The sequence below is a fragment of the Berghia stephanieae genome, chromosome 2 (genome assembly GCF_034508935.2).
Source record: "Berghia stephanieae isolate SIO BIC M18660-M18661 chromosome 2, UCSD_Bste_1.3, whole genome shotgun sequence".
Taxonomy (NCBI): Eukaryota; Metazoa; Mollusca; class Gastropoda; order Nudibranchia; family Aeolidiidae; genus Berghia; species Berghia stephanieae.
Window position 1 is genome coordinate 32,172,741 of NC_088361.1, and position 25,204 is coordinate 32,197,944.

The following is a 25,204-nucleotide window of genomic DNA, read 5'->3' on the forward strand; positions in this document are numbered from 1 at the left end:
GGCCCGTTATACTTTCGGATGGCAGTCTTGTGAGTTCCTTCTATCTGTGACCCACCGCCCCAAAACGGTATTATGTCGGGGTGACTCGGTCAACAAAAAAATCAAATTTATGACAGATGAAACTTTGATATATCTAGTTTGAGTGTCAATGAACTTTGATCTTGAGCTTTATATATATAAAGTTCGCAGACATTTAGGCGTTATTTGCAGTTCCTAATAGACACCAAAATATCATTTCTCATTAAATTGATGGTTTAAGTTTAAATGCAAACCTTGCATCGAGCGACAAAGTAAAGAAGCCAACGAGAAGCATGTGCATATACACGGGACGCAACCAGGTAAATGATTCACTCTAAATAAGTCGTATGATTATCTCCCTTTATATTAACTCGAGTGACGCGGCCTTGCATTCCGGAAGTTAAACTGGACAGTGCCGAGTTGCTTGCTCCAGCTGATTTGCTGATCAGTTGAAACTGAAAAAATGGCAGCTCGCCTAGCAGATTTTCAATATTTACACCCATCCCAGAAAATATACTTTTTTGAGCTAATAGCAATAATTTATGGTACAATCTTTACATTTTCTTAAAGGGAAATAAGATATTTATTGAGAGAGAGCAAACTAAGTAAGAATTGATGAAACCTGTAACAGTCATCTTTCTATTTCGAATAGTTGAGTGGTGGAATGAGAGGGAGCAAGGCTTTACACCTTATTGCTACACACATTAGCCTAGTTTTCGCCTAACACACGCATATACACACAAAGAGCCCAACTACAGGTGCACACATGTAATAAAGGAATTTTCTACAAACACACACACGTGGGTAACATTATTTCTTTGTGTCCTTTGTTTGACATGTAACAGATGACCAGAGCATGCAAAACAGCGTGGTAGGGGCATGGGGGTGGGCAGTGGGCAGGGGGGGGGGGGGGGGGGCTCTTAGTTGGCTTCGTTTATGAGGCCATTGATCTTGTGAAAAATGTCCTTCAAAGGCCTGGTAATAAAACCCCATGTTGACTCGAATTGATGCAATGCTCTTAGTTTAAATACTTAAATGTTTCGATTGTTTCTTTTACGACTCTTTTCGTTGGACTGACGAAAAACAAAACATCAACATGAGTAAAATCACAATCCGTGATAGGTAAAGTATGAAGAACTCTTTTCTTCTTTGAAATGAAGGAAGACGCTATTCTATTTATAGAAACAATACTGGAAATAAATCCCACAGTGCCTCAGAACATCAATAGTTATGATGTCATCTCCGTGTCAATCTTGCGAATGAAAACATTGAATGCTGAATGCAGACGTCGAGCTCAAATGGTCCCTGACTGCATCTGTCATTGAAAATGTGTTAATGCCATTTTAATTTGAACAACCCAATGTATGTTTGATATTTTACAAAGTTAACTAGAAATACCTTGCTTTGGCGAGCTGGTATTTGATACTTTACTCGGATTTTCCCGAAAGTGACGTCACTAACGTAAACCTTTCGATGAGTTTTTGCCCTTTAGTTGAAACTTCTTGTCAATAGTGAGCTTGGGACAATGTTTGCTGCCTTTCTAAAATTTTATAGTGACCCAGAAACTATAAATAGACTTTGATGTTTCATATAAAACCATCTCTTAACATCTATACCTATCCAAATATTCTTCATCTCTCGAGTTTGGGGACTTGGAAAGCCCGGTAGTTTTTGTGTTCGAGTAAAAAAAAAGTGTGCAAGTCCCACCTCCGTCGATATATGCAGATTTCGATCAGTTTTCATCAATAAAAGCTAAGCGATAAACTAAAGTAAAGATGGATAGTGATGAAGATTACCTTGATGGTGATGATCTCTCCGAAGATTCACAAGACTCTAACGACTTATCAGATAATGAAGAGGAGGAACTACCCATGGATATGGAGCAGCAAGAAGCTTCTGCTAATGATAGAAGAGACGACGAAGGCTTCACCTATGAGGTTCTGACAACCGACCAGATCGTTTCGTACATGGTGGACAGTATAAAAGACGTCAATGCTGTGGTGCAGGTAAGATTGTTCGTCAAAGTCTAACTTCAGTCTATCATCAAGTCATGTCATATTTAAAACGGCTGCGGTTATTCAGAGTCGACTCTGAATAACTGTCTACGGTTATTCAGAGTCGGGGAGTCCACTCTGAATAACTGTAGACAGTTGACTCTGAATAACTGTCTACAGTTATTATTCAGAGTCGGGGAGTCGACTCTGAATAACTGTAGACAGTTATGAGTGATGAATTTCCAGTTACCAACCACACGGTTTTTCTGTTTTTTTCTTCTCTCCCACCTCTGTTTAACCCTACGGGAAAAAAAACGTTTTACTTTTTGGTATTTTCTTGTCTCTTCTGTCATGGCAGTTTTTTGCATCGGTGATTTGCATTGCGGCCGCAAAATTTGCAATTTTTTGCAAATTGTCGAGATTTTGCACCAAAAAAAAAAAATGTAATATTTTAAAAAATATAGTGGGGACCAGTGATGATAATCTTCCGCGGATTTCTGGGATTTTAGGATTTGTTCATAAATGTTCCGTTGTTTTTGGTCATGTCAAACATTTTCTGCTCAGTGGTAGTTCAGGGGGAAAAAACAATAATATGCCTTCTATCATTTTTTGACACCTCTGCTCAGTTGCATGAATTTTGGTGACACTCCTTAATTTATGACGTTAGTCTAGACACGCTGGCGCCAAATGTCAAAGGCAGCACAAGACACATGGTGGCCATGAATGAGAAGATGATCGAAAGGGAAGGGGATGGAGCAAATGGGTGTAAATATTTGTGTACTTTTTTAGCTGTAACATGATAATACATTCATTTGACGATTTTATAAGGTTTATAAGCGTGTCTTTTTTTTTTCTTCCTTTTTAAGTTTTGTTTTGTTTTTGTTTGATTGTTCTGAATTTGTTTATAGAATTCATTACAACTTGTGTCTAATTATAAAACAATTTTTAAAAAAAAATAAAAATCAATTCATTAATTCTCTCTCTCTCTCTCTCTCTCTCTCTCTCTCTCTCTCTCTCTCTCTCTCTCTCTCTCTCTCTCTCTCTCTCTCTCTCTCTCTCTCTCTCTCTCTCTCTCAGCCACCCTTCTATCTTCATATTATGTTTATAGATATCATTTGGTAATAGAGAGATAATAAGTTAGGCTGATCGATTTAAGAAATGATTGTTTATAAGCTAATTTAAATTTGCTTTGTTGATGGAAAATGATTTGCAATTGATTAAAGATTCTTATTTATAAGCGACTGAAGTTGAAAAATCGCCAAGTTTTAAGAATTTGGCATTAAAATTGCCAAAGTCACAAAATAACCGTAGTAAACTGGTATCAAATTGAAACAAACTCATCTCGCAAGAACTCAACTCGATAATTCGATAGGCTACTCGGCTCTAAATATCTGTACACATGGTTATCCAGGGTCGACTCTGAATAACCATCTACAGTTATCCAGAGTCGACTCTGAATAACTGCCTACAGTTATCCAGAGTCGACTCTGAATAACCACTTCGTTTAAAACAGAACAACTATCAATTTATTATAAATTTTATAAGAAGATACATCCCATTCATTGACCAGTCACCAGTCCATTCTTAATTACCAGTTTTACTTGACTTAAATGTATTCTTGCTAACGTATTTAAATCCAATGACCCATATTCACTTGAGGATCAACGATAGATAGAAATTAGAAAGGTCTACTATTAGGCGTCAGTAAACAAATAGTATTAATTAGGATCTTGGGATTTGTTAACTACCTTGGCCTTGTTGACACCTGTCTAGACCCTAGAGATCTTTAACAGTACAGTCTCCTTTAACTTTCAGAATGTCGAAGTAAATACTGAGAAAAAAAGGTGGTATGACAAGGAATACTATTACTGTGCTGAAAATAAAAGAGAACAGTTGAGGGATTTCTAAGGGATACTCAGTGATGATTTTTTTTCCATGAAAATCTGCTATTTTTTGTCTGCAATATTTTCCCCTGGATCCTAAATCCAGCCATCCACAAAGGTTACTGGAAGTTTCCTTCATTTCTCCTTTCATCAGGACTCTAGGCATTAAAAAATTTAATGATCAAGTTGCTCAGCTTCATCGCATCGCCATAATGTGTAAATTGGCCATGTTCAATTTTGTTCATCATCATCCATCGTGGCTTGTGCTATTGAGCACGTTGCCGGTCAGCTGTCTCCACGAATCACGATCCTCTGCGATGCGCATGAAATCTGTGTTGCTTTGTAAGTCACATGTGGCCATTCTTAGGTTATTTAGATATATGTCATTCTCTGTCTTCCTCTAGCTCTCTTCCTTCGATCATCCCAGATTTTACCAACTTTTCTAATCTGTCTCTTCTCCACACATGTCCCAGAAAGCGTAACTGCCTCTTTCTGATGTTATTGATCAGTATTCTTCCCTTTCTCACCTTCTCCAACACTTCCTCGTTCGTACACCTGTCTGTCCATGATACCCTCAACATTCTTCTCTACACCCACATCTCAAATGCCTCTACCTAACCTCCTCGTACATTCTTTGTCAAGAGTCCACGTTTCACAACCGTATAAAAGGGTACTTATAACATATGTTTCTACTACTTTCATTCTGGTCTTCAAGTTTAGGTTGTTGTTTGACACAACTGGTCGCATTTTATGGAATACGTTTTTTGCTATTGCTATTCTTTGTTTTATATTCTCTATGTCACGTGTGTCATGGGTGATGATAGTGCATAAATATTTAAATTTCTTTACTTGTTTGATGGTCTCTCTTTTGCTTGACAAGTGGAAGGTCGCGTTGTTGTCATTCTTTGAGACCACCATGCATTCAGTTTTCTTAATATTTAGTTTCAGGCCCATCTCTTCAATTTTGCACACTACTATATCTAAAATTTTCTGCACGTGTTCTGGAGAGTAGGCCATCAAGTACCATTGTCTGCGTATCTTATGCTATTCATATTCTGCCCTCCAACGACGACGCCTTTCATATCTTCAATTTCTTTGAATATTATTTTACTATATATGTTAAAAAGGTCCGGTGATAAGACGCAACCTTGTCTTACTCCCTTCTCGATGTTAAAGAAGTCAGATGTTTCATTATCCAGTTTGACACACGCTGCTTGATTCCAATATGTTTTTCTCAAGTCGAAGGTCTTTACTGTCTATACCGATCTTTTCTAAGATTTTGAATAGCGTATCGTGCTGTACTGAATCAAAAGCTTTGGAATAATCAATGAAGCATAGAGATAAAGTGATTTTTGTTTTTCGATTGACCGTTGCATTAATGTTTTCAATTTAAAGATTGCATTTACCGTACCCTTTTCTTTAACAAAACCAAACTGCTCGTCACTTATCTCTGGAGAGATCTTGCTCCTCATTCTTTTCATAAGTATTCTTAACATAATTTTTGTGGCCTGGCTCATTATGCTGATTGTTCTGTGTTGGTCACAGTCAATAGTACCTTGTTTTTTTTGGTATCGTAATGAATAGTGATTGTCTTAAGACATTAGGCAAGTCACCCTTTTCATATAAGGCATTAAAGGTTTTTGTCAGAATGTCTATTCCCAGATCGTCAAGGGCGTCAATCAATTCTATTGAGAAGCTATCTTGGCCTACTGCTTTCCCTTTTTTCATCTCTTTGCAAGTAGCTTTTACTTCTTCTCGCATAATCTGGGGACCCATGTTCACAGTAGAGATTTCTTTATCCAAGCTCGTCCATCTTTTGTCATCCGCATATAGATTTTTATGTATACTGCCCAACGTTCCAAAATTTCGTTGTTGTCGATAAGTATATTACCGTTTGCGTCTTGCCATGGCTGGGCATTTTCCACTTAGATCTTGTATTGACTGGTAGAATTGTTTGGTGTTAGATTGTTTTAGTCTTTCAATTCTGTGACATTCATGTTCAATATAATCTTCCTTTGCTCTCTTACACTCACGTTTTATAATCTTATTATTCTTATTAGCTTCTTTATATTCATTGCTGTTGCGTTCTAGTTTTCGTCTTTCATTCATCAGTTTCAAGATCTTGTCATCCATCCACTTATGTTTTGGTTCGTGTTTTTTCACAGATGGAATAGTTTCTCTTGCAGATTCTGTGATGCAGTTCGATACTTGATTCCAGTACTCATCTATGTTTATATCTGAGGTCAAGTTTTCACTTTTTTCTTTCACGCATTCTTTGTAATCTTTTTTTTATTTGATGGTTAATTCTCAATAGATCTAATTGCAGTTTTGGTTCCACTTTCTTTTTCTTTATTTGTTTAAGTTTTATTTTTAGCGTGTCCTTGACAGGTCTGTGGTCACTATTACAATCTGCGCTTGGAATCGTTGTTGCGTTGTGTACGCTATTTCTGAATCGATGTTGGACCAGAATAAAGTCTTATCAGATTTTTATAAAGGCCACCTGGGCTTATCCATGTCCACTTCTTTCTATCGTGGTTTTTAAACCATGTATTGGCAATAGTAAGGTTTTCCCATCTGCACCAGTTGACAAGTCTTTCCCCTCTATCATTTTTGGTACCTAGTCCGTGGGGGCCAGCGATATTTTCAACTCTCTCGTTACCAACCTTTGCATTGAAATCACCAATTATTAAATGAATTTCATCAGATTTACATTGTTTTAATGCTTGTTCCATATCTTGATAGAATGTCTCAATTGTGTTTTCGTCACTGTCTGATGTCGGGGCGTATATTTGAATAATATTAACATTAAACGGGTTTCCTTTCATCTTTACTAAAATAACTCTTTCTGAGATTGCAACATGATCTAAATAGCACTTTGATGTTGATTTGTCTAAAAGAATTCTAACTCCTTTTTCATGATGTTTTCCACCTGCATAATACAATACAAAATCATCTTCTTTAACTACTCCTTCTTCCTTCCACTTCATTTCTGAGATTCCAAGGATGTTAATTTGGAACTTTTTCATTTCTTGAATAACGTTTTCAAATTTTCCTAAATGGTTCAATGTACGTATATTCCACGTGGCCAATATGATTGTTTCATTTCGCACCAGTTTGAAACGTTCAGCGTGTTCGGGTCAGCTGATGTCCTGGGAAAGTTTGTTAGTGACGGTGGTTTTCCGTTGCCTTCCGTCATTGTTTTTCTTTGGCTTCTCCTGGTTTTTGTTTTTGTTTCCTTCCACCTTTATTTGCTCTTTTTGTTATTTTTCTGTATGCCTTGAATAACTCAAAAGATCTCAAAATGTTCACTATTTCTAAATTCGGTGTATTATTAATTGTGTGTCGTATTGTACGTAGGTGTTGGGGTGAATAGTTATAACAATAATTAGGTGTCATTTTTTATGTTCATCGTTTACGTTTTACGATTTTAAGAAAGAAAAAAAAACAACAGTCAGCTATTTTAATCTTATTACAACGGTCGACGATGAACATCAATTTTGTTACTACCGAAGAATAAAAACTAAACTGATACTGTTTTTTTGTACTATATACAGTAAGCATCTGTTCTATTCTGCATATTGATTAAGTTGAATTCTAATAAACTTTCATTGCATCCAGTTCAATCGTCAACCGGCACCATGTGGAGTCTGTGTTTTCAATCTTTTTTTTCTGTTCTAAGCCATTATCCCGAAGGCAACAAATAGCACATTGGAATCAAGAATCTACCAATTTTTTTTTTAATTTTGAGGGACAAATGCTAAACTATGATAAAATCGGGAGAAGGCCATGTAAAAAGGCTATAAAAGTGCAGTCTACAAAGTGAAACAGGTTAAGCCTACACCTAGAAAGAGATCAAAAGCAAGCTAGTGTTGTTTCAATAAGTTTAAAAGTTACCCTCCTACTTTACCCTATTATTCAACAATGATCCTGGTGAGTTTACTGTTTGAAAGATTTCCTTGTTTTTTCTGTATCATCACTGCGAGCAAAAGAAACTCAGGTTTGATTTGTATCAAAATCAAAGATCTTGCTTTTTCTTCAAATAAAAACCTGTCATAAATGTAGAGAATAGCGCATAGTTGAGTCCTTGGAAAAGGCTCTTTACTCACTTTCTCTCACCGTACTCATGTGTAAAATGAGTACATGACCGTAAATTTTCTGTTAACAGCGTTGTCTTTCTCCGAAAAAGATTGTAATATCATCTAACTAGGGGTCATGTGTCATCCTACATGTTAACTGTTGCTGTTGGTCAGAGACCACTTGTAAAGTGCTTTGAGCACGTTTAGCCGATATTGCACATGCGCTATATAAAAGCTCAAAGCTCACACTACAATCATTATACTAATTCCCCATCACCCCTGACACTCTCTCTCTCTCTCTCTCTCTCTCTCTCTCTCTCTCTCTCTCTCTCTCTCTCTCTCTCTGTGTGTGTGTGTGCATGCAGATGTGAATGGAACCCAAACATATCACATGCTCAAAATCATTCATTATCTCTTTTTTGTCAGTCATTCTGCGTCATCCAATGTCGGCTGCATAGCTATAGTTTTGATCGTTTGTAACTGTTCCAACTGGAATAGACATCTGATTCTAGTGTGGTGCCCAACTCTACTATCAACTCACTGTTATTATACAGGAATGAATCAAAATGTCTACTTTTACCAAGTTGAAGAGAAAAAAGCTGACCATTAATCGGTCAACTGCCATTCTCTGAAAAAACACGTAATTAAAATTTTGACCAGTAAACTCATCCTTCAAATATCAATCAAATTTAATGACCCTCATCCTGGCAAAAATGGCAAACTTCTTAGGACCTCGCAGGGTTCCAGGTTTGAGTTTGAGTTTATATGCCAGTATGAAGCTCATTTAAATCAATCGATATTTGAAGGGCAAATTTTCTGGCCAAATTTTTAAATACATGTCTTTCCAGAATACAGCAGCTAACTGTTGAATATGGAGTTGCAGATTCTCGTCAAAGTTGACAAGATGGCATTGACAAAGAAGGGCAATGCTGCCAATTGCGGGATTCCCTATTACAACTTGTGCACGATCATCAATAACCGTGAGAAAATCTGATAAAGTGAAGCTCAGATTTCTAATGTCAAATTGCCTTGTATCAATTTGGTCCAAAATAAAGATTGATGATTTCAATGGTTGCAATCAACTGGTTGATTCTTGGTACCCCCACCCCACCCACTCACCAAATTTTGGTTATTCCACTGTAACGACAACTCTTATGACATTTTTTTCTGGTCCCAACAGTATTGTGAAGAAAGCGAATGCACTAAATGTTTTTTTATTGTCTTTTTTTTTTTTGGACAGTTTTATGCATTACAATATTAATTTTGAAAGTATAGGATACCTTTTAAATATGAATATTATAATATGGATTTTCATCCAAACCAGTAGTTGGCCTCTATTGTTAAAGGTTACCTTAGATAATCCCAACATGAAGGGAGCAGATGTTGTATCCATTTTTAGTTGTTCTGATATATTTAGGACAAGGACTCAGTTATTTTGTCTGATAAATCTCCATGAATCTAGATTATGGATAGAATGGATATCATTAAAGACAATATGCTGTCTGAAATTTTTGTGTTCAGTCTGAAGGTATGACTGAATTCAGAAAAAAAAAAAAAAAAATTACTGTCCGTCACTAGGATTTGATGAATAAATAAAACCAATACTTTAATCAATCAAACCCTGACATGGGTTGCATGATTTGTCTCTTACACCATCTATATCAGCATTTTTAAAAAAATTCCTTTTCATTCTGTCAACAACTTAAAGATAAAGTTTAGTGCTGTAATGATATCTGAGATATATTATTAGCTTTTTTTAGTAATATGCATGTGGTTGATAAGTGCTGTGGGTAGGTCTACACTAATCTCTTACCTATTTTTCTTCTCCTTAAATTTGAATCATGTCACCCCTCCACTAAAGAAAGAATCCACCTAATGTCATATTTCTTATATCGGCTCCTGCATAACAATTGTATAATTTTTGCATTGTCATGTATGATTTTGTTCATGTCTGCTCTAAGTTTAATCAATTAAAATTTTTGTTTATTCCATTATCAGATTCCAGCCACCATCACACGCATTCTTCTCAATCATTTCAAGTGGGATAAGGAAAAGCTTATGGAAAGGTAAGATTTTCCATTATTCTCCTTTATTTTATTTGCATTTTTCAAAGGCTACATTCATTTTGTACAGAGCTCTAATCATTTTTATTGAGTGAATGGGGGTGATTTTTTGTTTTGTTTTGTTTTTTGGGGTTTTTTTTAGCTAGGCTAGAGTTATTTTTGTTATTCTCTCCTCCTACTCAGCTTGGTACACCACAGAATAGTCTTTTAAGATCTTAGCTCCGCATTCATAAATGGTTGAAGGGGATGGCTTTGTTTATCTCACTTTTTTTTACTATCCACACTAAGTGCAGTAGATATAAAGTGTTTGAAACTCAACTTCCTGACCGTTTAGATAAAAACTAAACTGGGATAATGAGCATGTATTTTATCATCCATCAATTATGCCCAAGAAGCAGAGCATAATTCAGGTTTTAAGGTACTCCCTTTCACCGGTGATTCTTTAAAACTTTTGCTCACATTAAACACTTCTCTGTGATGTTGAGCTATACTCTGAAGATGAACACAACTTTTCCTTGGAAATGAATGGGAATTAAATGTAGTAGTTTTTTTATTAAGTTGTATTAATCATTGTTTTTAGGTATTATGATGGTGATCAGGATAAACTATTTTGGGAGGCACACGTCGTCAGTCCCCATCGTCGTGACGCTGGGAAGGCACCTCGGGTATGTCTGGAATTTTATTTTGACAGTTATTTTAAAGTAAAGATATAGGATGTGTTGTCACGGGATATTCATGTTTCAAATTATTCACCGTACTATTTTTGTATATTCATGCTGCATTTCCACAATCCTTGTTTTTACACTTTAGAGTTCCTCATTTATTCCTACTACATGCCATTTTTTAGCAGACACTGGAGTCAAGGAAATCATAGCGGGTGGTTGGATGGGAGCATCACCCTTGAATCATATACCTATGATGTTTGCATGGGTGTACGATCCGATAGTGATGTCGTTTCTTCTTCTCTTTACTAGCCTATCCTGCTTCTTTGGTTTGTGATTGTATTTTTGACAGGGGATATTTTTTTTTTCTGTAAATCTTCTGCCTGTTTGTTCTTGGTTATTTATAGTTTAGCTTATGATATCTTTAGGTTATGATTTTGATTTACATTTGTACTATTTTGTTAGATTGCTTGTTTTTTTTGTTTCAGCGGTCTCTCATATAACCTCAATTGTGTTGGAAGAGACCTAAAGCAACAAACAAACAAAAAAAAAGGAAATCATATGTGCTTTGTGAGCCTGGGTCAGCTTCTGAACCTCAAAAACATATCGCTTGTCTGGCATTGATAAATGCAATCAATTTTATTTTTTTTCTTTAAATCTGGTTCAATTTTGTTAGTAATAATAATTTTGTAATAATAATAATGAATAAGCATATTTCTATAGGGCCTTTCGTCGAAACCTCAAGGCGCTTTAAAAAATTAAAATAATAATAATAAGTTAATAAGGTAATGTCAAGACCATAAAATAAATTGAATTTAAACACCCTCACTCTTACAACACATATCTACTGATCTCATTTTAGTTACGTGTTGCCATTGATATCATTTTAAAAATATTCTTAATCAGTTTTCCTTTCTCAAAAGAAAAATATAATTGAAAAAGTTAATAAGGTAATGTCAAGACCATAAAATAAATTGAATTTAAACACCCTCACTCTTACAACACATATCTACTGATCTCATTTTAGTTACGTGTTGCCATTGATATCATTTTTAAAATATTCTTAATCAGTTTTCCTTTCTCAAAAGAGAAATATAATTGAATATATGGGTAATATGTACTAATGAAATAGTTATATGACAAATCTTATATATTATCTTTGTGCACATGCACAATACAACTATGATGACAAATGTGGTTCTGGCCGGGCTCATGTGAGGTTCATCATGGGTTTTCTTTTTGTTTTTGGTTTGCTTTTTGTTGTTTTTTTTGTTGTTTTTGTTTTTTAATGGGGTATAAGGGAAAGGGTCTGGAGTGAAGATGATATTCCAGAGTAAACCGATTTGTTGAAGTTATCATGTTTTGGCAAACTACTAACATTTGCCTCATTTGGTTTTGATTGAATATGCAAATGAAATCCCAGCTTGGATAATTTCCAAAGTGGGTAAAATTCAATTTAAAGATTTAAAAAATCAAAATATCAAAGGAGGATTATTGAATTATATTATTATTATATATATAGTTTTTATTTTTCACTATAGTTTTAGAATTTCACGTCACTTATTCTTGACAATTTGTAAAACTCATTTGTCAAGGATTGAAATCTTTTATCTCAGACTTTGATATCAATTTCCGTCTTTAAATTTTTATTTTTTAAAGTGACAGTACAGATTTCGTTTTTGGTTGTAAAAATTTTGATGATATTGTTTTTATTCTCTTCATGTCCCCAGCGTTCAGGCCGAAACAACACTGTTCCAGATGACAATGTCTTGTGTGAAATCTGTTTCTTTTCTAAGGCAATGGATGTAAGTAGTTACTCTGTCAAAATTCATGATTATCTTTTCATTTTGTTGGTTTTTACAGTTTGTATTTACTTGTGAAGCTTAAAGATAGGATAAACAGAAAAAGCAGGATGATATAGCCCCAATTAATTGCTCTTTGTGTCTTTCTTGTTACCAACAACAAGTTCAGTGTAAACAAATATTTGATCATGACAGAATTAGGATCCAAAATTTATAATCATAAGCATCACATCCCCATCAGCCTTGTTGGAAAAGTCAGATATATTAATAATCCCTTGCACACCACACTGAATAGCTTCTTGGCTTCTGCATCGTATTTTTGAAGGAAAAAACACACAAGCTTGACAGCATTTTATTGAATGCGTCATCCATTTAACTTTTTACAATATTACTTATCTTTTCATGGCGCAATACCATATTATTGTTAACCTTTGTTTTCAAGTCTCTTGACTTACTTGACTTATTGGTGACCGCCTCCTAAATTTCGAACCGGGACTCTTTGACAGCTTCTCTGATTTGTTGAGTGAGTTCTTTTCACTGATGAAAGTCTGCTGCGACGGTTCTCAGGTGTTCTTAATCCTTTTCATATCTCAGTTCTTGTGTGTCATCTAGGCACTTGAGGTCTTTATTTATCATCGTGCATAAGCTTGTTGTGGGTCTGCTTTTTTGTTTGTTATGTCCGCTTGGTGTAAAGAATAATGCCATTGCCTTATTAGCTGGAATATTTCTGTCTCTCCTTAAGATATGTCCAAATAATCTCCTTCTTGTTTCCAAAATTTGAATCGATAGATTAAATGTGGTCTAAAGATCAAAAAGATAATGGGCATAGGAGAGAATTTTCTGTTATTTAGCGGTTTCCCGCTGAATTGAAATCAGGGTCCCACTTCAATCCTGCTATTTTCCAATTATGATATCCAGAAATTTTAACTTAGATTTAAAATACCACAATCATCGTCATTATTATCGTCATCATCATCATTACTACTACAACCACTTCACCATCATCATTATTAGCATTACCACCTTCACCACATCATCAGAAGCAGCACCAGCATCTTCATTATCACTACTACCACTACAACCACCACCACCACCACATCATCATTACTACTACCACTACTACAACCACCACCACCACCAACACATCATCATCACAACTACCACTACTACAACTGTCACTGTATCATCACCACTACTCCAACCACCAAAATCACCTTCATTATCACTAATACCATTACTACAACCACCACCACATCATCACCAATACAACAGCCACCCCATCACCACCACCATCACATCATCATCATTGCTACCATTACCACAGTGACCACCACCACGATATCATCATCACAACTACCACTACTACAAGTGCCACCACCACAATATCATCATTACTATCACTACTACAACCACCACATAATTGTCATTAGCACCACTACTACAATCACCACCATATCATCATAACTACTACCACTATAACCAGCACTCCCCCACATCATTATCACAACTACGGCTACGACTACTACTACAACCATCACCACCACATCATCACTACTACCACTACTACAACCACCACCACATCTTCATCACTACTTCCACTACATCTACCAACACCATATCATCAGCACTACTACAACCATCACCACCACTACGACCACTACAACCACCACCTCATCATCATCATCACTACTACCACAACACATTATCATCATCACTACTACCACAACTACAGCCACCATTGCCACATCTTCATCACTACTTCCATTATTACAGCCACCACCGTTACATCATCATCACTGCTACACCACCACATCTTCATCACTACTAAAACCACTGCAACCACTAAACATCATCGCTACTACCACTACTACAACTACAAACTGTCACATCATTAACATCACTACAACCACCACCAGAACATCATCATCATCACTACGAGAACTCTAACCACCAGTGCGTCATCAACACCGTAATAATTATTAAGGATTTATTTGTAATTTATCCATAATAATTATATTAATACGATACTTTATACTTTATATTGATAACATATCTTTTGTTACTTTTATCCTCATCATCATCATCGCTATCACGACCACTACACAACAACAAAAATATTTTGGGCAGTTTTCTGCACCCTTGGTCTGGGTGGAACCACTTTTCCCTCTGAAACCATGATTTTCAATTCCCACCTATGATAGGGAAATTTTGTTGAAGTTGAAATTATAAACAATCCTTCTAAACCCAATTTTTAAAATTGTGTTTTTCTTGTGCCTTGTAGTTTGTGGACACCACACCCTACCTGTATCAGCTATCTAGACCTGCGTGAAGATTGCTATTTCTTGTTGCGGATATTGTTTAAGAATAAAATTGGACTTAGGTATATTCACATTAAAAAAGTTTACATATGTAACGCGAGGGAAAATAGGGATACAATATGTACTTATAGAGTTGAACTCTGACCTCAAAAAGAACAGCAGCAGAGACTGGGATTCATTGCTCTCATTGTAAAATTGATGAAATAAGTAATAAGATGACATACATATTAGAATGGCCTGTGTTCCAGTATATTGTATGATTGTCTTTTGCTGTTGTTGCAGGATATGAAGGGTCTTGAATGTGGCCACCGTTTCTGTGGCCAGTGCTGGGCAGAATACCTCACCTCCAAGATCATGGATGAGGGAATGGGTCAAACTATTTCTTGTGCTGCCTTTGGCTGTGATATTCTAGTGGATGACAAGAGTGTTATGTAAGTCTTCTTCCGTTCTTTAAGTTTCAGTTGAATATGTATCAACTTTACATGAGTGTTTTTAGCGGTTAAAATCAGATTATAGAATGTTAGTTAAGCATTATTCTGCTTTTGAAGAATGCTAAATTTGACATTCATCATTTGTAGACATACAACATTGCCTGTATGTTTTGATATTGTCTTCTCATTCTTTTCTTTTCCTTTTCCTTTTCCTTTCTTTTCTTTCTTTCTTTTTTTTTTTTTTAATTTTTTTAAAGCTTATGAAAATCCAACAGAATGAAGTTCACATCACAGTTTCAGTTCTTTTTGCCAATCAAAGAAAAGAGAATTTGACCCCCCCCCCCCCCCCCCCCAAAAAAAAAAAATTTAAAAATATTAATCTAAACACATGCACATGTGATGGTTGCAGTTATTTATTTTTGTTTCCAGCCAAACATAGTAAATGTGAACATTTGACAAAATTGTCTAGCCTTCTAATGTATTTCCATGTCCTGATTCCTCCAACTTGATTTTGTCTTGATAATTGTAGTGGAAAATTTTTAACAGGCTTCTCATATCCACCGAATCTTACGAATTTTAGACAAATTTAATGGCCAATTACACATTTTTATGGAAAATTACGAATTTTTAATTCATTCTCTGTATTACTTAAATAATGATGATAATAATAATAATAATAATTACTACTACTACTACTACTACTACTAATTTCCTTGTTATATTACTAAAAATTGACATAAAAATTACTAAATTTGAAGTTTTCAATTGGCAGGTCTGAGCTTCTATTTTGTTTTTTTTTTGTTTTTTAATTATTTGACTACTACTCATTAAGGGTTTAGTTTTTCAAATCATGTAGCCATCTGGGAAAGCTTTCACTGCAAATCGACTTATTTATATTGTCTATCATATTTGTGTAATCTTATTTTCAGGGAATTGATTAAAGACCAGAAAGTCAAGTTGAAGTACCAGCAAATTATTACAAATAGTTTTGTGGAGGTAAGTAGGTTACTCTTTCAGAGGGCATGATCTTATAATTTCTTTTTTTTTTTTTATATCTTACCTCTTCGGATGGATGTATTACTTTTTTTTTTTTTTTTTTTTTTTTTTTTTGCACGTCTTGAGTGAAAATGTAATATTGAAGTGATTCTTGAAGATAATTTCTGACAGAGGTATTATCAATTTAGAATTTAGAAAAATAACTTCTCCTTTTTCAAAATTTGCAAGTAGCATATATATAATACTTCTCATTTTTCACATTTGGATATTCAGTTTTCACAATCCCTGAAACAGCCAAACAGCTTTGACTTGAGACAATACCAACGAACAAACATGTGTTTTTTTTCTTCCTCATCTGTAGTGTAATCGTCTACTGCGATGGTGCCCAGCCCCAGACTGTGGCCATGCAGTCAAGGTGGCCCACCATGACGCCAAGCCTGTCACCTGTAACTGTGGACACACATTCTGGTAAGTTTCACAAATTGCTGTCGATCCACTTTAACTTTAAGGAGCAGCTCACCTGCTATACCCTGGTTGAGCTCTTTATAAATGCATATTTATTATCATTGTCACTATTATTATTGTTATTATTATCATCATCATTATTATTTGTGCTTAGATTATGGAACATAGCTGGTTAAACGCTGTAAATACATATTTATTATTTTGTTGTTCTTGCTCGTACTGCTGCTGTTGATTTTACAATGTTTATAATTTATAAGGAAGACCTAATACGGTTGATTTTCCTCCACCAGTTTTGCCTGTGGTGAGAACTGGCATGATCCAGTACGTTGTCGCTGGTTGAGGCTATGGGTCAAGAAATGTGATGATGATAGCGAGACATCCAACTGGATTGCTGCCAACACCAAGGTTTGATGTTGTGCTTTGGCTCTCCTTCTCATTTTTCTATTCCCCCAATTTGCTTAGCTTTGTAACCCTCTCTCTCTCTCTCTCTCTCTCTCTCTCTCTCTCTCTCTCTCTCTCTAATATATATATATATATATATATATATATATTTTTTTTTTTTTTTTTCAATCTTTCTCTTTTATTATGCCACCTTCATTAGTAATTTCTTGTTTGTCAATGAATAAGACTAAATGGTCAAGCATAAATTAAACCATAGAAATTTTGAACCTCTGTCTGTTTGGTTTTGGTCTCCAGGAGTGCCCTAAATGTCATGTGACGATAGAGAAAGATGGCGGTTGCAACCACATGGTTTGTAAGAATCAGAACTGTAAGGCAGACTTCTGCTGGGTGTGCCTTGGGCCCTGGGAACCACATGGATCTTCATGGTAAGTTTGTGGTTTACTATTCCTACTATTACAACATTGTCTCTTAGCGAAAATAGAGAGATTTCTCTAAAATACAAGTAAATCTGTAAAGTGAGCCAATGGCATAGTGGTTTAGTAAATGATCAGAAAAATAGTCTTAAAACTAAAAATACAATACTTCAAAAGAGGACTCAATTTAATAAAAACTTTGTTTTTACAAATTGAGGATCATCTTGATCTATTAGATAAAGTTTTATGGCCAAATTGAACCAAAAAAATATTATTTCCATATATTGTTTAACTTGTAAAATGTGGTTTCACTCTAGACTTGAAATTTAGATTACTCGTAGGGATTTTTCTTTCTTGACAAATCTAAAAATTTTAATACAGACTCTTTAACTTAAAATTTGGAATTATCTGCCACACAAACAGGTAGCTTAACTTGTGTATGTTTGATTGTCACTCAAGTAAAACTCAAGAAGCCTAAGTGAATGGCTGCCCACATGCTTGGCCTGATGTATGGTTTTTTTGTTTGTTTCAGGTACAATTGTAACCGTTACAACGAAGATGATGCCAAGAAGGCCAGGGATAGTCAAGAGGTTTGTACTGATATCTTTGTAGACATCTAATCCATCCCATCATGCCCTTAGATTAAAGTGTCCATAACCTTATGAAATGCATATTAAATATTGATTGACACACTTTATTTATTCCCCCAGCAGGCTATATGGATATGAACCCAAATATTCATTTCCTTCATTGAGAATAATATATATAATGTGATATACCCAAGTTCACAGGTCTAGGATTGAAGTTTTGCAATCATTGTCAATGTCTCGTCTCTTCAGCATCTCTGCCGTGATATGAGAAAAAGACGCATAACGGGAAAACCTACTTTTTCAGGAAACGCAAAAAACTGTTTTACTTAATAACATTGTAACTATTGGCTCGAATCTAAAAGAATTAATAGGTAATTAAAGAAAAAAAATTTTGTTATTTTATTCATGGAACTTGAAAACTAAAATATTTGTATTAACTGTGTAATTCACCAAAAGACCTTTTGCCAAGACCATGATTGAAAATTGATTGACACATGTCTTTGACAGATAGATGCAAAAATATTATGCATCCATCGCACTTTCGGATGTGTATCCAGTGTGTGACAAACGGACGCATATTGTTTTTGCGTCTGTTTGTCATAGACATGGGCTAATTTAGCGGTAATGTGCATATTGATATACAGTGTCATGCGAGGACGCATATCGCCCAATGTTAAGCTATAATAAGCAAAAACATCATAATCACAGGTCCCTGGAATAATAGGAAGAAACCAATCAAAAACATATAGGATATCAAGTTGAACATGCTTTATTATTTCAGAACAATCGCACCAGTCACGTAAATTTTCATAATATAACTATTACTAACTCTCTTTTTCTCCCTCTTTCGTTATAGTTCACTAACATGGAGTTTGCTTTTGTAATCATCGCTAATATTATCACATACATATTATACATTCCATCTCTTCTCTTTAGATAATGAATTGAATCATTACTTAGGTGTAAACGTTGCGTGCTCGTACACATTGTTTGGAAGAGCAACGTTTCCAACTAGTCAGTGAATGATGAAAGGACATTCACTTGTAGGATTTGCAAAGAATTTTACTCGTGGAGCTGGTTGGTAGGTCTATCCAGTACTTTCGTCTATTGGGGGGAGGGGGGGGCGTCAAACCCACAAGTTGTTTCACGATCTCATCCTTCTTGTAAATCCTACACCCCTGGGTTTTGTACGATACTTTGGCGTACAAACAAATCCGCGTTTCAGAATGTCACATTCGTTTTGAAGAAGAGTGTCTTTGATGACACTCACCTGAATTCAGCACAAACAATCTTAGCTAGGTAGGGACGATTGTCAGCTTTGCTCAACAGATAACTACTGACTCCAGAATCCCAGTTGGCAAAGTCATTAAACCTCAACGGCATTGTCTGGCAGCCTGCTTCTACGACACATTCTTCAAATTCATTGAGATCAAAGATTTTGCCGTCTTTCTGTCTCAGAACTCTTTGGATTCCGGCATGGGTGGAGTCAGCTGCCATAAAAGTATGACCAGGCTCGAAATAGTTGATTGTGATGGTGCTTTTGTAGTAGTTACAAACGGACGCATATATCTTTATTTTTGGAGAGTGTCTTGCCAGAAAGTCGCATATCCGAAATGCGTCTTTTTGTGAAAGACAAATTATGTCATTCGGTGGGCGAATAAGAGAAAAAGACGCATATTACAAAATGCGACCTTCTGTCATATCCACATTCAATATGCGTCGATCTGTCATTCCTCGAAACGAATTTAAACCAAATTAGGTCAAGTCGCATATTTTCAAAATGAAACAGCTTTTTTATTTTCAACGATTGAGTTACCAGAGCCAGATAGAAAAATGCGCCTTTCTCTCAAGTATGTGAATCCCAGAAAATATCAATTTGACCTAGATATGCGTCTTTCTTCCCTATCATGACAGATCTCTTGACTGTTACTCATAAAATGAGATCGTACCCTTGAGTGGATTAAATCGATTATTTTTACAAGCTTGAGTAAGGGAATTTCATAATGATTTGTACATTTTCCCAATTGATTTGTGTGCCAATGAGGAGATAACTACACCAAGAAATGAATAAGATAAGAATGTAATTAAAGCTACCAATAAATAGTTATTTTCTTAGTTTAATTGTTGATTTAATCTGTATCTCTTGAATTTATCATTCTACATTTATTATCAATATCTTTTGGCTCTTTCAGAAGTCGAGATCAGCTTTGCAAAGATATCTTTTCTACTGCAACCGATACATGAACCACATGCAGAGTCTCAAATTTGAACATCAGGTAAGAGATCAGCTTTTGTTTAGTTTGCCAAGTTTCATGTGGGTTGTTTGCAGAGCTACATGCCTATGCTGAACTGAATACATTGTATGGGACAGCTGTTGGGGTAGTGTTTGTCATATTATTTTGATTTACGTTAAATCACCGTTGTTAATAGGTTGAGATTTTGGAGAGAAGGGGGTGTGCTTATTGCAGTCAATGCAGTTGATAGGGATAATGTGGAATACCGTCAAGGGTTCAGGTGGATGGCACCATCTGCTTTTGTTTGTTTTTTTGAGAGAAAGGAACTAATGCCCCTTTTGTCGAGCATGTAATTATTTATTTACTCATCCATTTTTGATATTATTTTGTTATCCCTTTATCCATTTTCCCAGCTGTACAAATCAATCAAGACCAAAATGGAGGAGATGCAGCAACACAACATGTCATGGATCGAGGTCCAGTTCCTGAAGAAGGCAGTGGATGTCCTATGTCTGTGTCGCCAAACCCTTATGTACACTTATGTCTTTGCTTTCTACCTTAAGAAAAACAACCAGTCTATCATTTTTGAGGTATGTCTGTCTCTGTAGTAATGGACTTTTCAACTTGTGAAAAACATTTGTCTGAGCTTATTTTCTAGATAGAAATAGATATATTCCATAAGCTACACACTCTTGTTTGCAGGTCTGATCACCAAAATTGTCATGATTTTGAAAGAAAAAAAAAAAAAGAACTGTCAAACCAACACAAACTGTTCTTCATTACTATTGATAAACATTCATATTCGATTTTGACATTTTATTAAAAATGGTGATACAGTGATTTCTGGCTAAGTGCCCAGGATTTGAAAAAGAAGAAAACGGGCTTATAGGTAGACTCATAACAGTTCCTTAATAAGGTCAGAGGGTTCGAAGCTGTGATATTGCACCCCAACCGTATGAGGCAGATTTGGGACGGGGGGGGGGGGGGGGGGGGGGGGGTCACTTCCAGATTTTTTTATTCTTGAGAAAAAGTAGGGAAAACTATTTTTCCTCAGAAATGTCCTATGTGGCGAATTGAATTGCATTTCATCAATTTCAATTGTAGAGCACTATAAAGTGATACTTGATAGAAATGAGATTAAGTTCAGAAATAAGAGTAAAAATCTTGCATTTTGATTTGCTACAGGATTTTGTCTTCAAGCTGTTTTTTCGAAAATAAAACCAATTGTACCTTGTGGCCTCTCTAGGTATACCTCTTTGAAAGGTTATTTGGTTGCAGTTACTTTTTGTGTCACCATGATGGATCTGACAGGGAGGATTTTGCAACTTTGTCCTATCCAAATGGTAGCAAGCAATCATTACTGTCTATTTAACATTACAGTAACATGGATAAACTCCTGCTTCATGACCTAATGGCTCTGGAAGAATTTTGAGAATACTTCCAAAACCCATCACAAACTTTCATAACCGGAAAAGCACCACCGCTTTTATGATTACTATTATCATTCTATAGTAATGCTTGGAGATAGAAATAATCAGCTCGACTGAGACAGTTGATTGTATGTAGAAAAATAAAACAAGGAATAAATAAAAGTAATGCGTCTGTCTTCATTGCATTATGAGATTCTGTCAATTCGCCATGGCATGTGGATGTATAGATAATCCATCAAACAGATATCAACAGGAATCTCTCATGTTGTCCACTTGAGCACATGGGTACATAATTAATAAACTCTCCAAGGAAAAAAAAACACACAAGTGCCTGATGTCGGGTTAAAATCTGGGGCCCCCAAGTTATAGTACAATGCCTTAACCATTCTTCCAGCTCGCCTTCTATAAATAAACAGTATAAAATCTTTTCTTTCAGGACAATCAGAAAGATCTGGAAAATGCCACAGAGCAATTGTCTGAATATCTGGAGCGTGAGATTTCATCAGAGGTGTTGCATGATATCAAACAAAAGGTGCAAGACAAATACAGGTAACGATAAACTCTCTCTCTCTCTCTCTCTTTCTCTCTCTCTCTCTCTCTCTCTCTCTCTCTCTCTCTCTCTCTCTCTCTCTCTCTCTCTCTTCTCTCTCTCTCTCTCTCTCCTCTCTCTCTCTCTCTCTCTCTCTCTCTTCTTTCTCTTTCTCTCTCTCTCTCTCCCTCTCTCTCTCTCTCTCTCTGTGTGTTTGTGTGTGTGAAATGTTCTTGTTATTATTTAAATCATCCTTTCTCTGTCCTCCCCAGGTACTGTGAGAGTCGTAGGAAAGTGTTGTTGGATCACGTCCATGAGGGCTATGAGAAGGATCAGTGGGAATACCTTGAGTTTTGATCACAAGGCCCAGTAAGGGTGGGTGACCTCTTACCTTTATATAACGAGCTGGCTGACAGGCGGAATGTTCATATTTCACTGGCTATTTTTCCAGACCTTTCACTTATACAGTTAGAAACATTTCAAATATTTTATCCACCGTCTCAACGTTGTATGATGTCAGGATGAGGAGGTGCTGGAAATCAAATTCATGACCACAAATATGAAACTTGTGACTAGTTTCTATTTATTATTGTCTGGAATAAATACAATTTCTGTAATTGCAAAAAGAGATCAAAGTTGGCATTTCTTATCATTTTAATTCTAAATTCACTTTCATGGTCTAATTCATCCCAACTTAGTACCATTTAGAGACGGTAGGTCATACATGATACACATATAGGCAAAATGTATGGGAATGCATCAAGAATGTCTGTTGAACAGTTGTCTGCGACGATTTGTCTTACTTTTATTTCTGCATTACTCACTAGAATGATAGATTTGAAATTTTTTGACATCTATCGCATTTTGATTGGTTTGCATGAACAAAAGTAATGAAAAGCACTGGCTGTCATCTCTTGAGAGTTGTCCCCATGCATTTCTTCTATACATGTATCACTTACTATTGTACACCAATTATTTTGTAAATCCAAATTTGGACGGCACTATGATTTTCTACCAGAAAGAGAAAATTTTATGAAAATGTTGTTTTTTTTAAATCTGCTATTATATCGTGTCACTGATCATTGAAACAACACTTCTGTTCAAAGGCTTTTAAAGCAAAGATGAGATATAACATATTTTGACCCATCTGTGGACCTGACATTGCGTTATTTTCTCTTAATATCTCAATATTTTCGCAAAGAAATAGAGCTTTTCATTGACAATTTTTGGCAGGTCTATTATTATTGAAGAAAAGCCAGACTCCGGTTTTACGTAAAGGTTGTTGGTCTTCTTGTGAGTGTGTATGTGTGTATTTGTGTGTGATTTGCTAATTCATCTCAGTGATCAATGAATGCAACATTATGCAAGCAATTTGATTTTTTATCCTTCCACACATACATCTCTGACACAGTCATGGAACAGTCTTGTGTGTTTGGAATCATAGAATATATTTTTCACAGTACCGACTGGCATTTAAGGGGTGTTAAAATTGTTTCCACTATTTTTTATTATTGTCCAATTATCTCCACTTACCTTCACTACCATATCCATATAAACCACACAAGCACAAAATTAAATATCCTCGCAACTTGTGCCATCATCAATATCACCAAACCTGATTAAATAGGCATTGAATTGAATGGTGATTGACAGATTGCTGTCTGATACAATGACAATTAAAGCAGGAACTTTTGGAGTACAAGTAGAGCCTGTTACGACTTGGGATCACCTCAAATGTGATCAAAAAGCTTACTGGTGATTAAGGTAAATTTAGGAAGGTAATTGGAAATATTGCTAGTATGATTTTTAAAATTTTGAATTCAAAAATTGTTTTAGTCTTTGAGTCAAAACTAGGATATAGGCTTTATTTTTTTAATAACCGGTTTTCATGTTAAATATTCAACAATTTTATAGTCTTGTGCTGGGTATAGACCTGTTTTGTTTTTTTTAAACAAGTTAATTATTCAACTTTAATTGGATTGAATTAGACAGATCAGTTATTGATCATCCATAATTGATTCAATGCAAAAAGAAAAAAAATGATAATAATACACACATATACATTGGGTGGCTTGATCTTGGTGTTCTATTGTGATAGATGCTTACACGCTTAATACCCATCATCACTACCGACCCGACCCCCCCCCCCCCCCCCTCCATTTATTTCAAATGTGTTTGAATTGGATGAGTCATATTGTTTAACCCTGTGTCGATTTGTGTATTGTTTTATTTTTACCAGCGGAGAGTTTGATATATTATTTTATCATCTATGTAGGTTCTTCTACTACTACAATTACTATTACTATTAGTCTGTACCCAGGTTGGGGCAGCATGACTTTTTTATAAATGAATTTTAAATCTGTTTGGCATTATTGATTATTATTTTTATTGAATGGCTATTATTATTATAATTAAGTGGTATGTGTATGTACTTATACCGTAATGTGTATGTGTGCACGCGTGCGTATGTATGTATGTTTGTGTATAAAATTATATGAGTCTGGGTATACAAGGGAGAGAGAGAAGGAGCGAAATTTGGTAACCCGTCATGTATATACTACACTGCATAGTCTATAAATAGAATTATTATTATAATCATTATTACTACTACTGTCGATATTGATTTACCTTACTATAATTTCATTTGAATTTCAAAATGATTTAAGGAATGAATAAATGAATTTCAAACAAGCCACTTCTCGTCTTGTCCTATTGTGGGGGAAATGGGAGGGTGGGGACAGGTTTATATAACTCAAATTAACTTGAGGTGACGCTTATGTAAAACTTGAGATTGAATCATTACATCGTGGTTCTTAAACGCTATAGGCTATAAGGTACACATGGAGCCATAGTGATCCGACTAGAACGGCAACCTCTGGATGTGAGAGAGAGTGAGGC

The 25,204-nt window shown here is 35.5% G+C and overlaps 1 protein-coding gene across 1 annotated transcript; it reads left to right on the plus strand.

Annotated features, from left to right (window-relative positions):
* Positions 1-1,122: 1,122 nt before the first annotated feature.
* LOC144964726 (E3 ubiquitin-protein ligase arih1l-like) lies at positions 1,123-25,001 on the plus strand. Its single transcript, XM_078899277.1, has 14 exons — positions 1,123-2,024; positions 9,970-10,037; positions 10,615-10,699; positions 12,427-12,501; positions 15,099-15,247; positions 16,177-16,243; positions 16,605-16,711; positions 16,999-17,113; positions 17,405-17,535; positions 18,056-18,113; positions 20,306-20,389; positions 20,761-20,937; positions 22,214-22,326; positions 22,579-25,001. The coding sequence occupies exons 1-14, from the start codon at positions 1,794-1,796 to the stop codon at positions 22,661-22,663; spliced, it is 1,545 nt and encodes a 514-aa protein (XP_078755403.1). The 5' UTR covers positions 1,123-1,793; the 3' UTR covers positions 22,664-25,001.
* Positions 25,002-25,204: the final 203 nt, after the last annotated feature.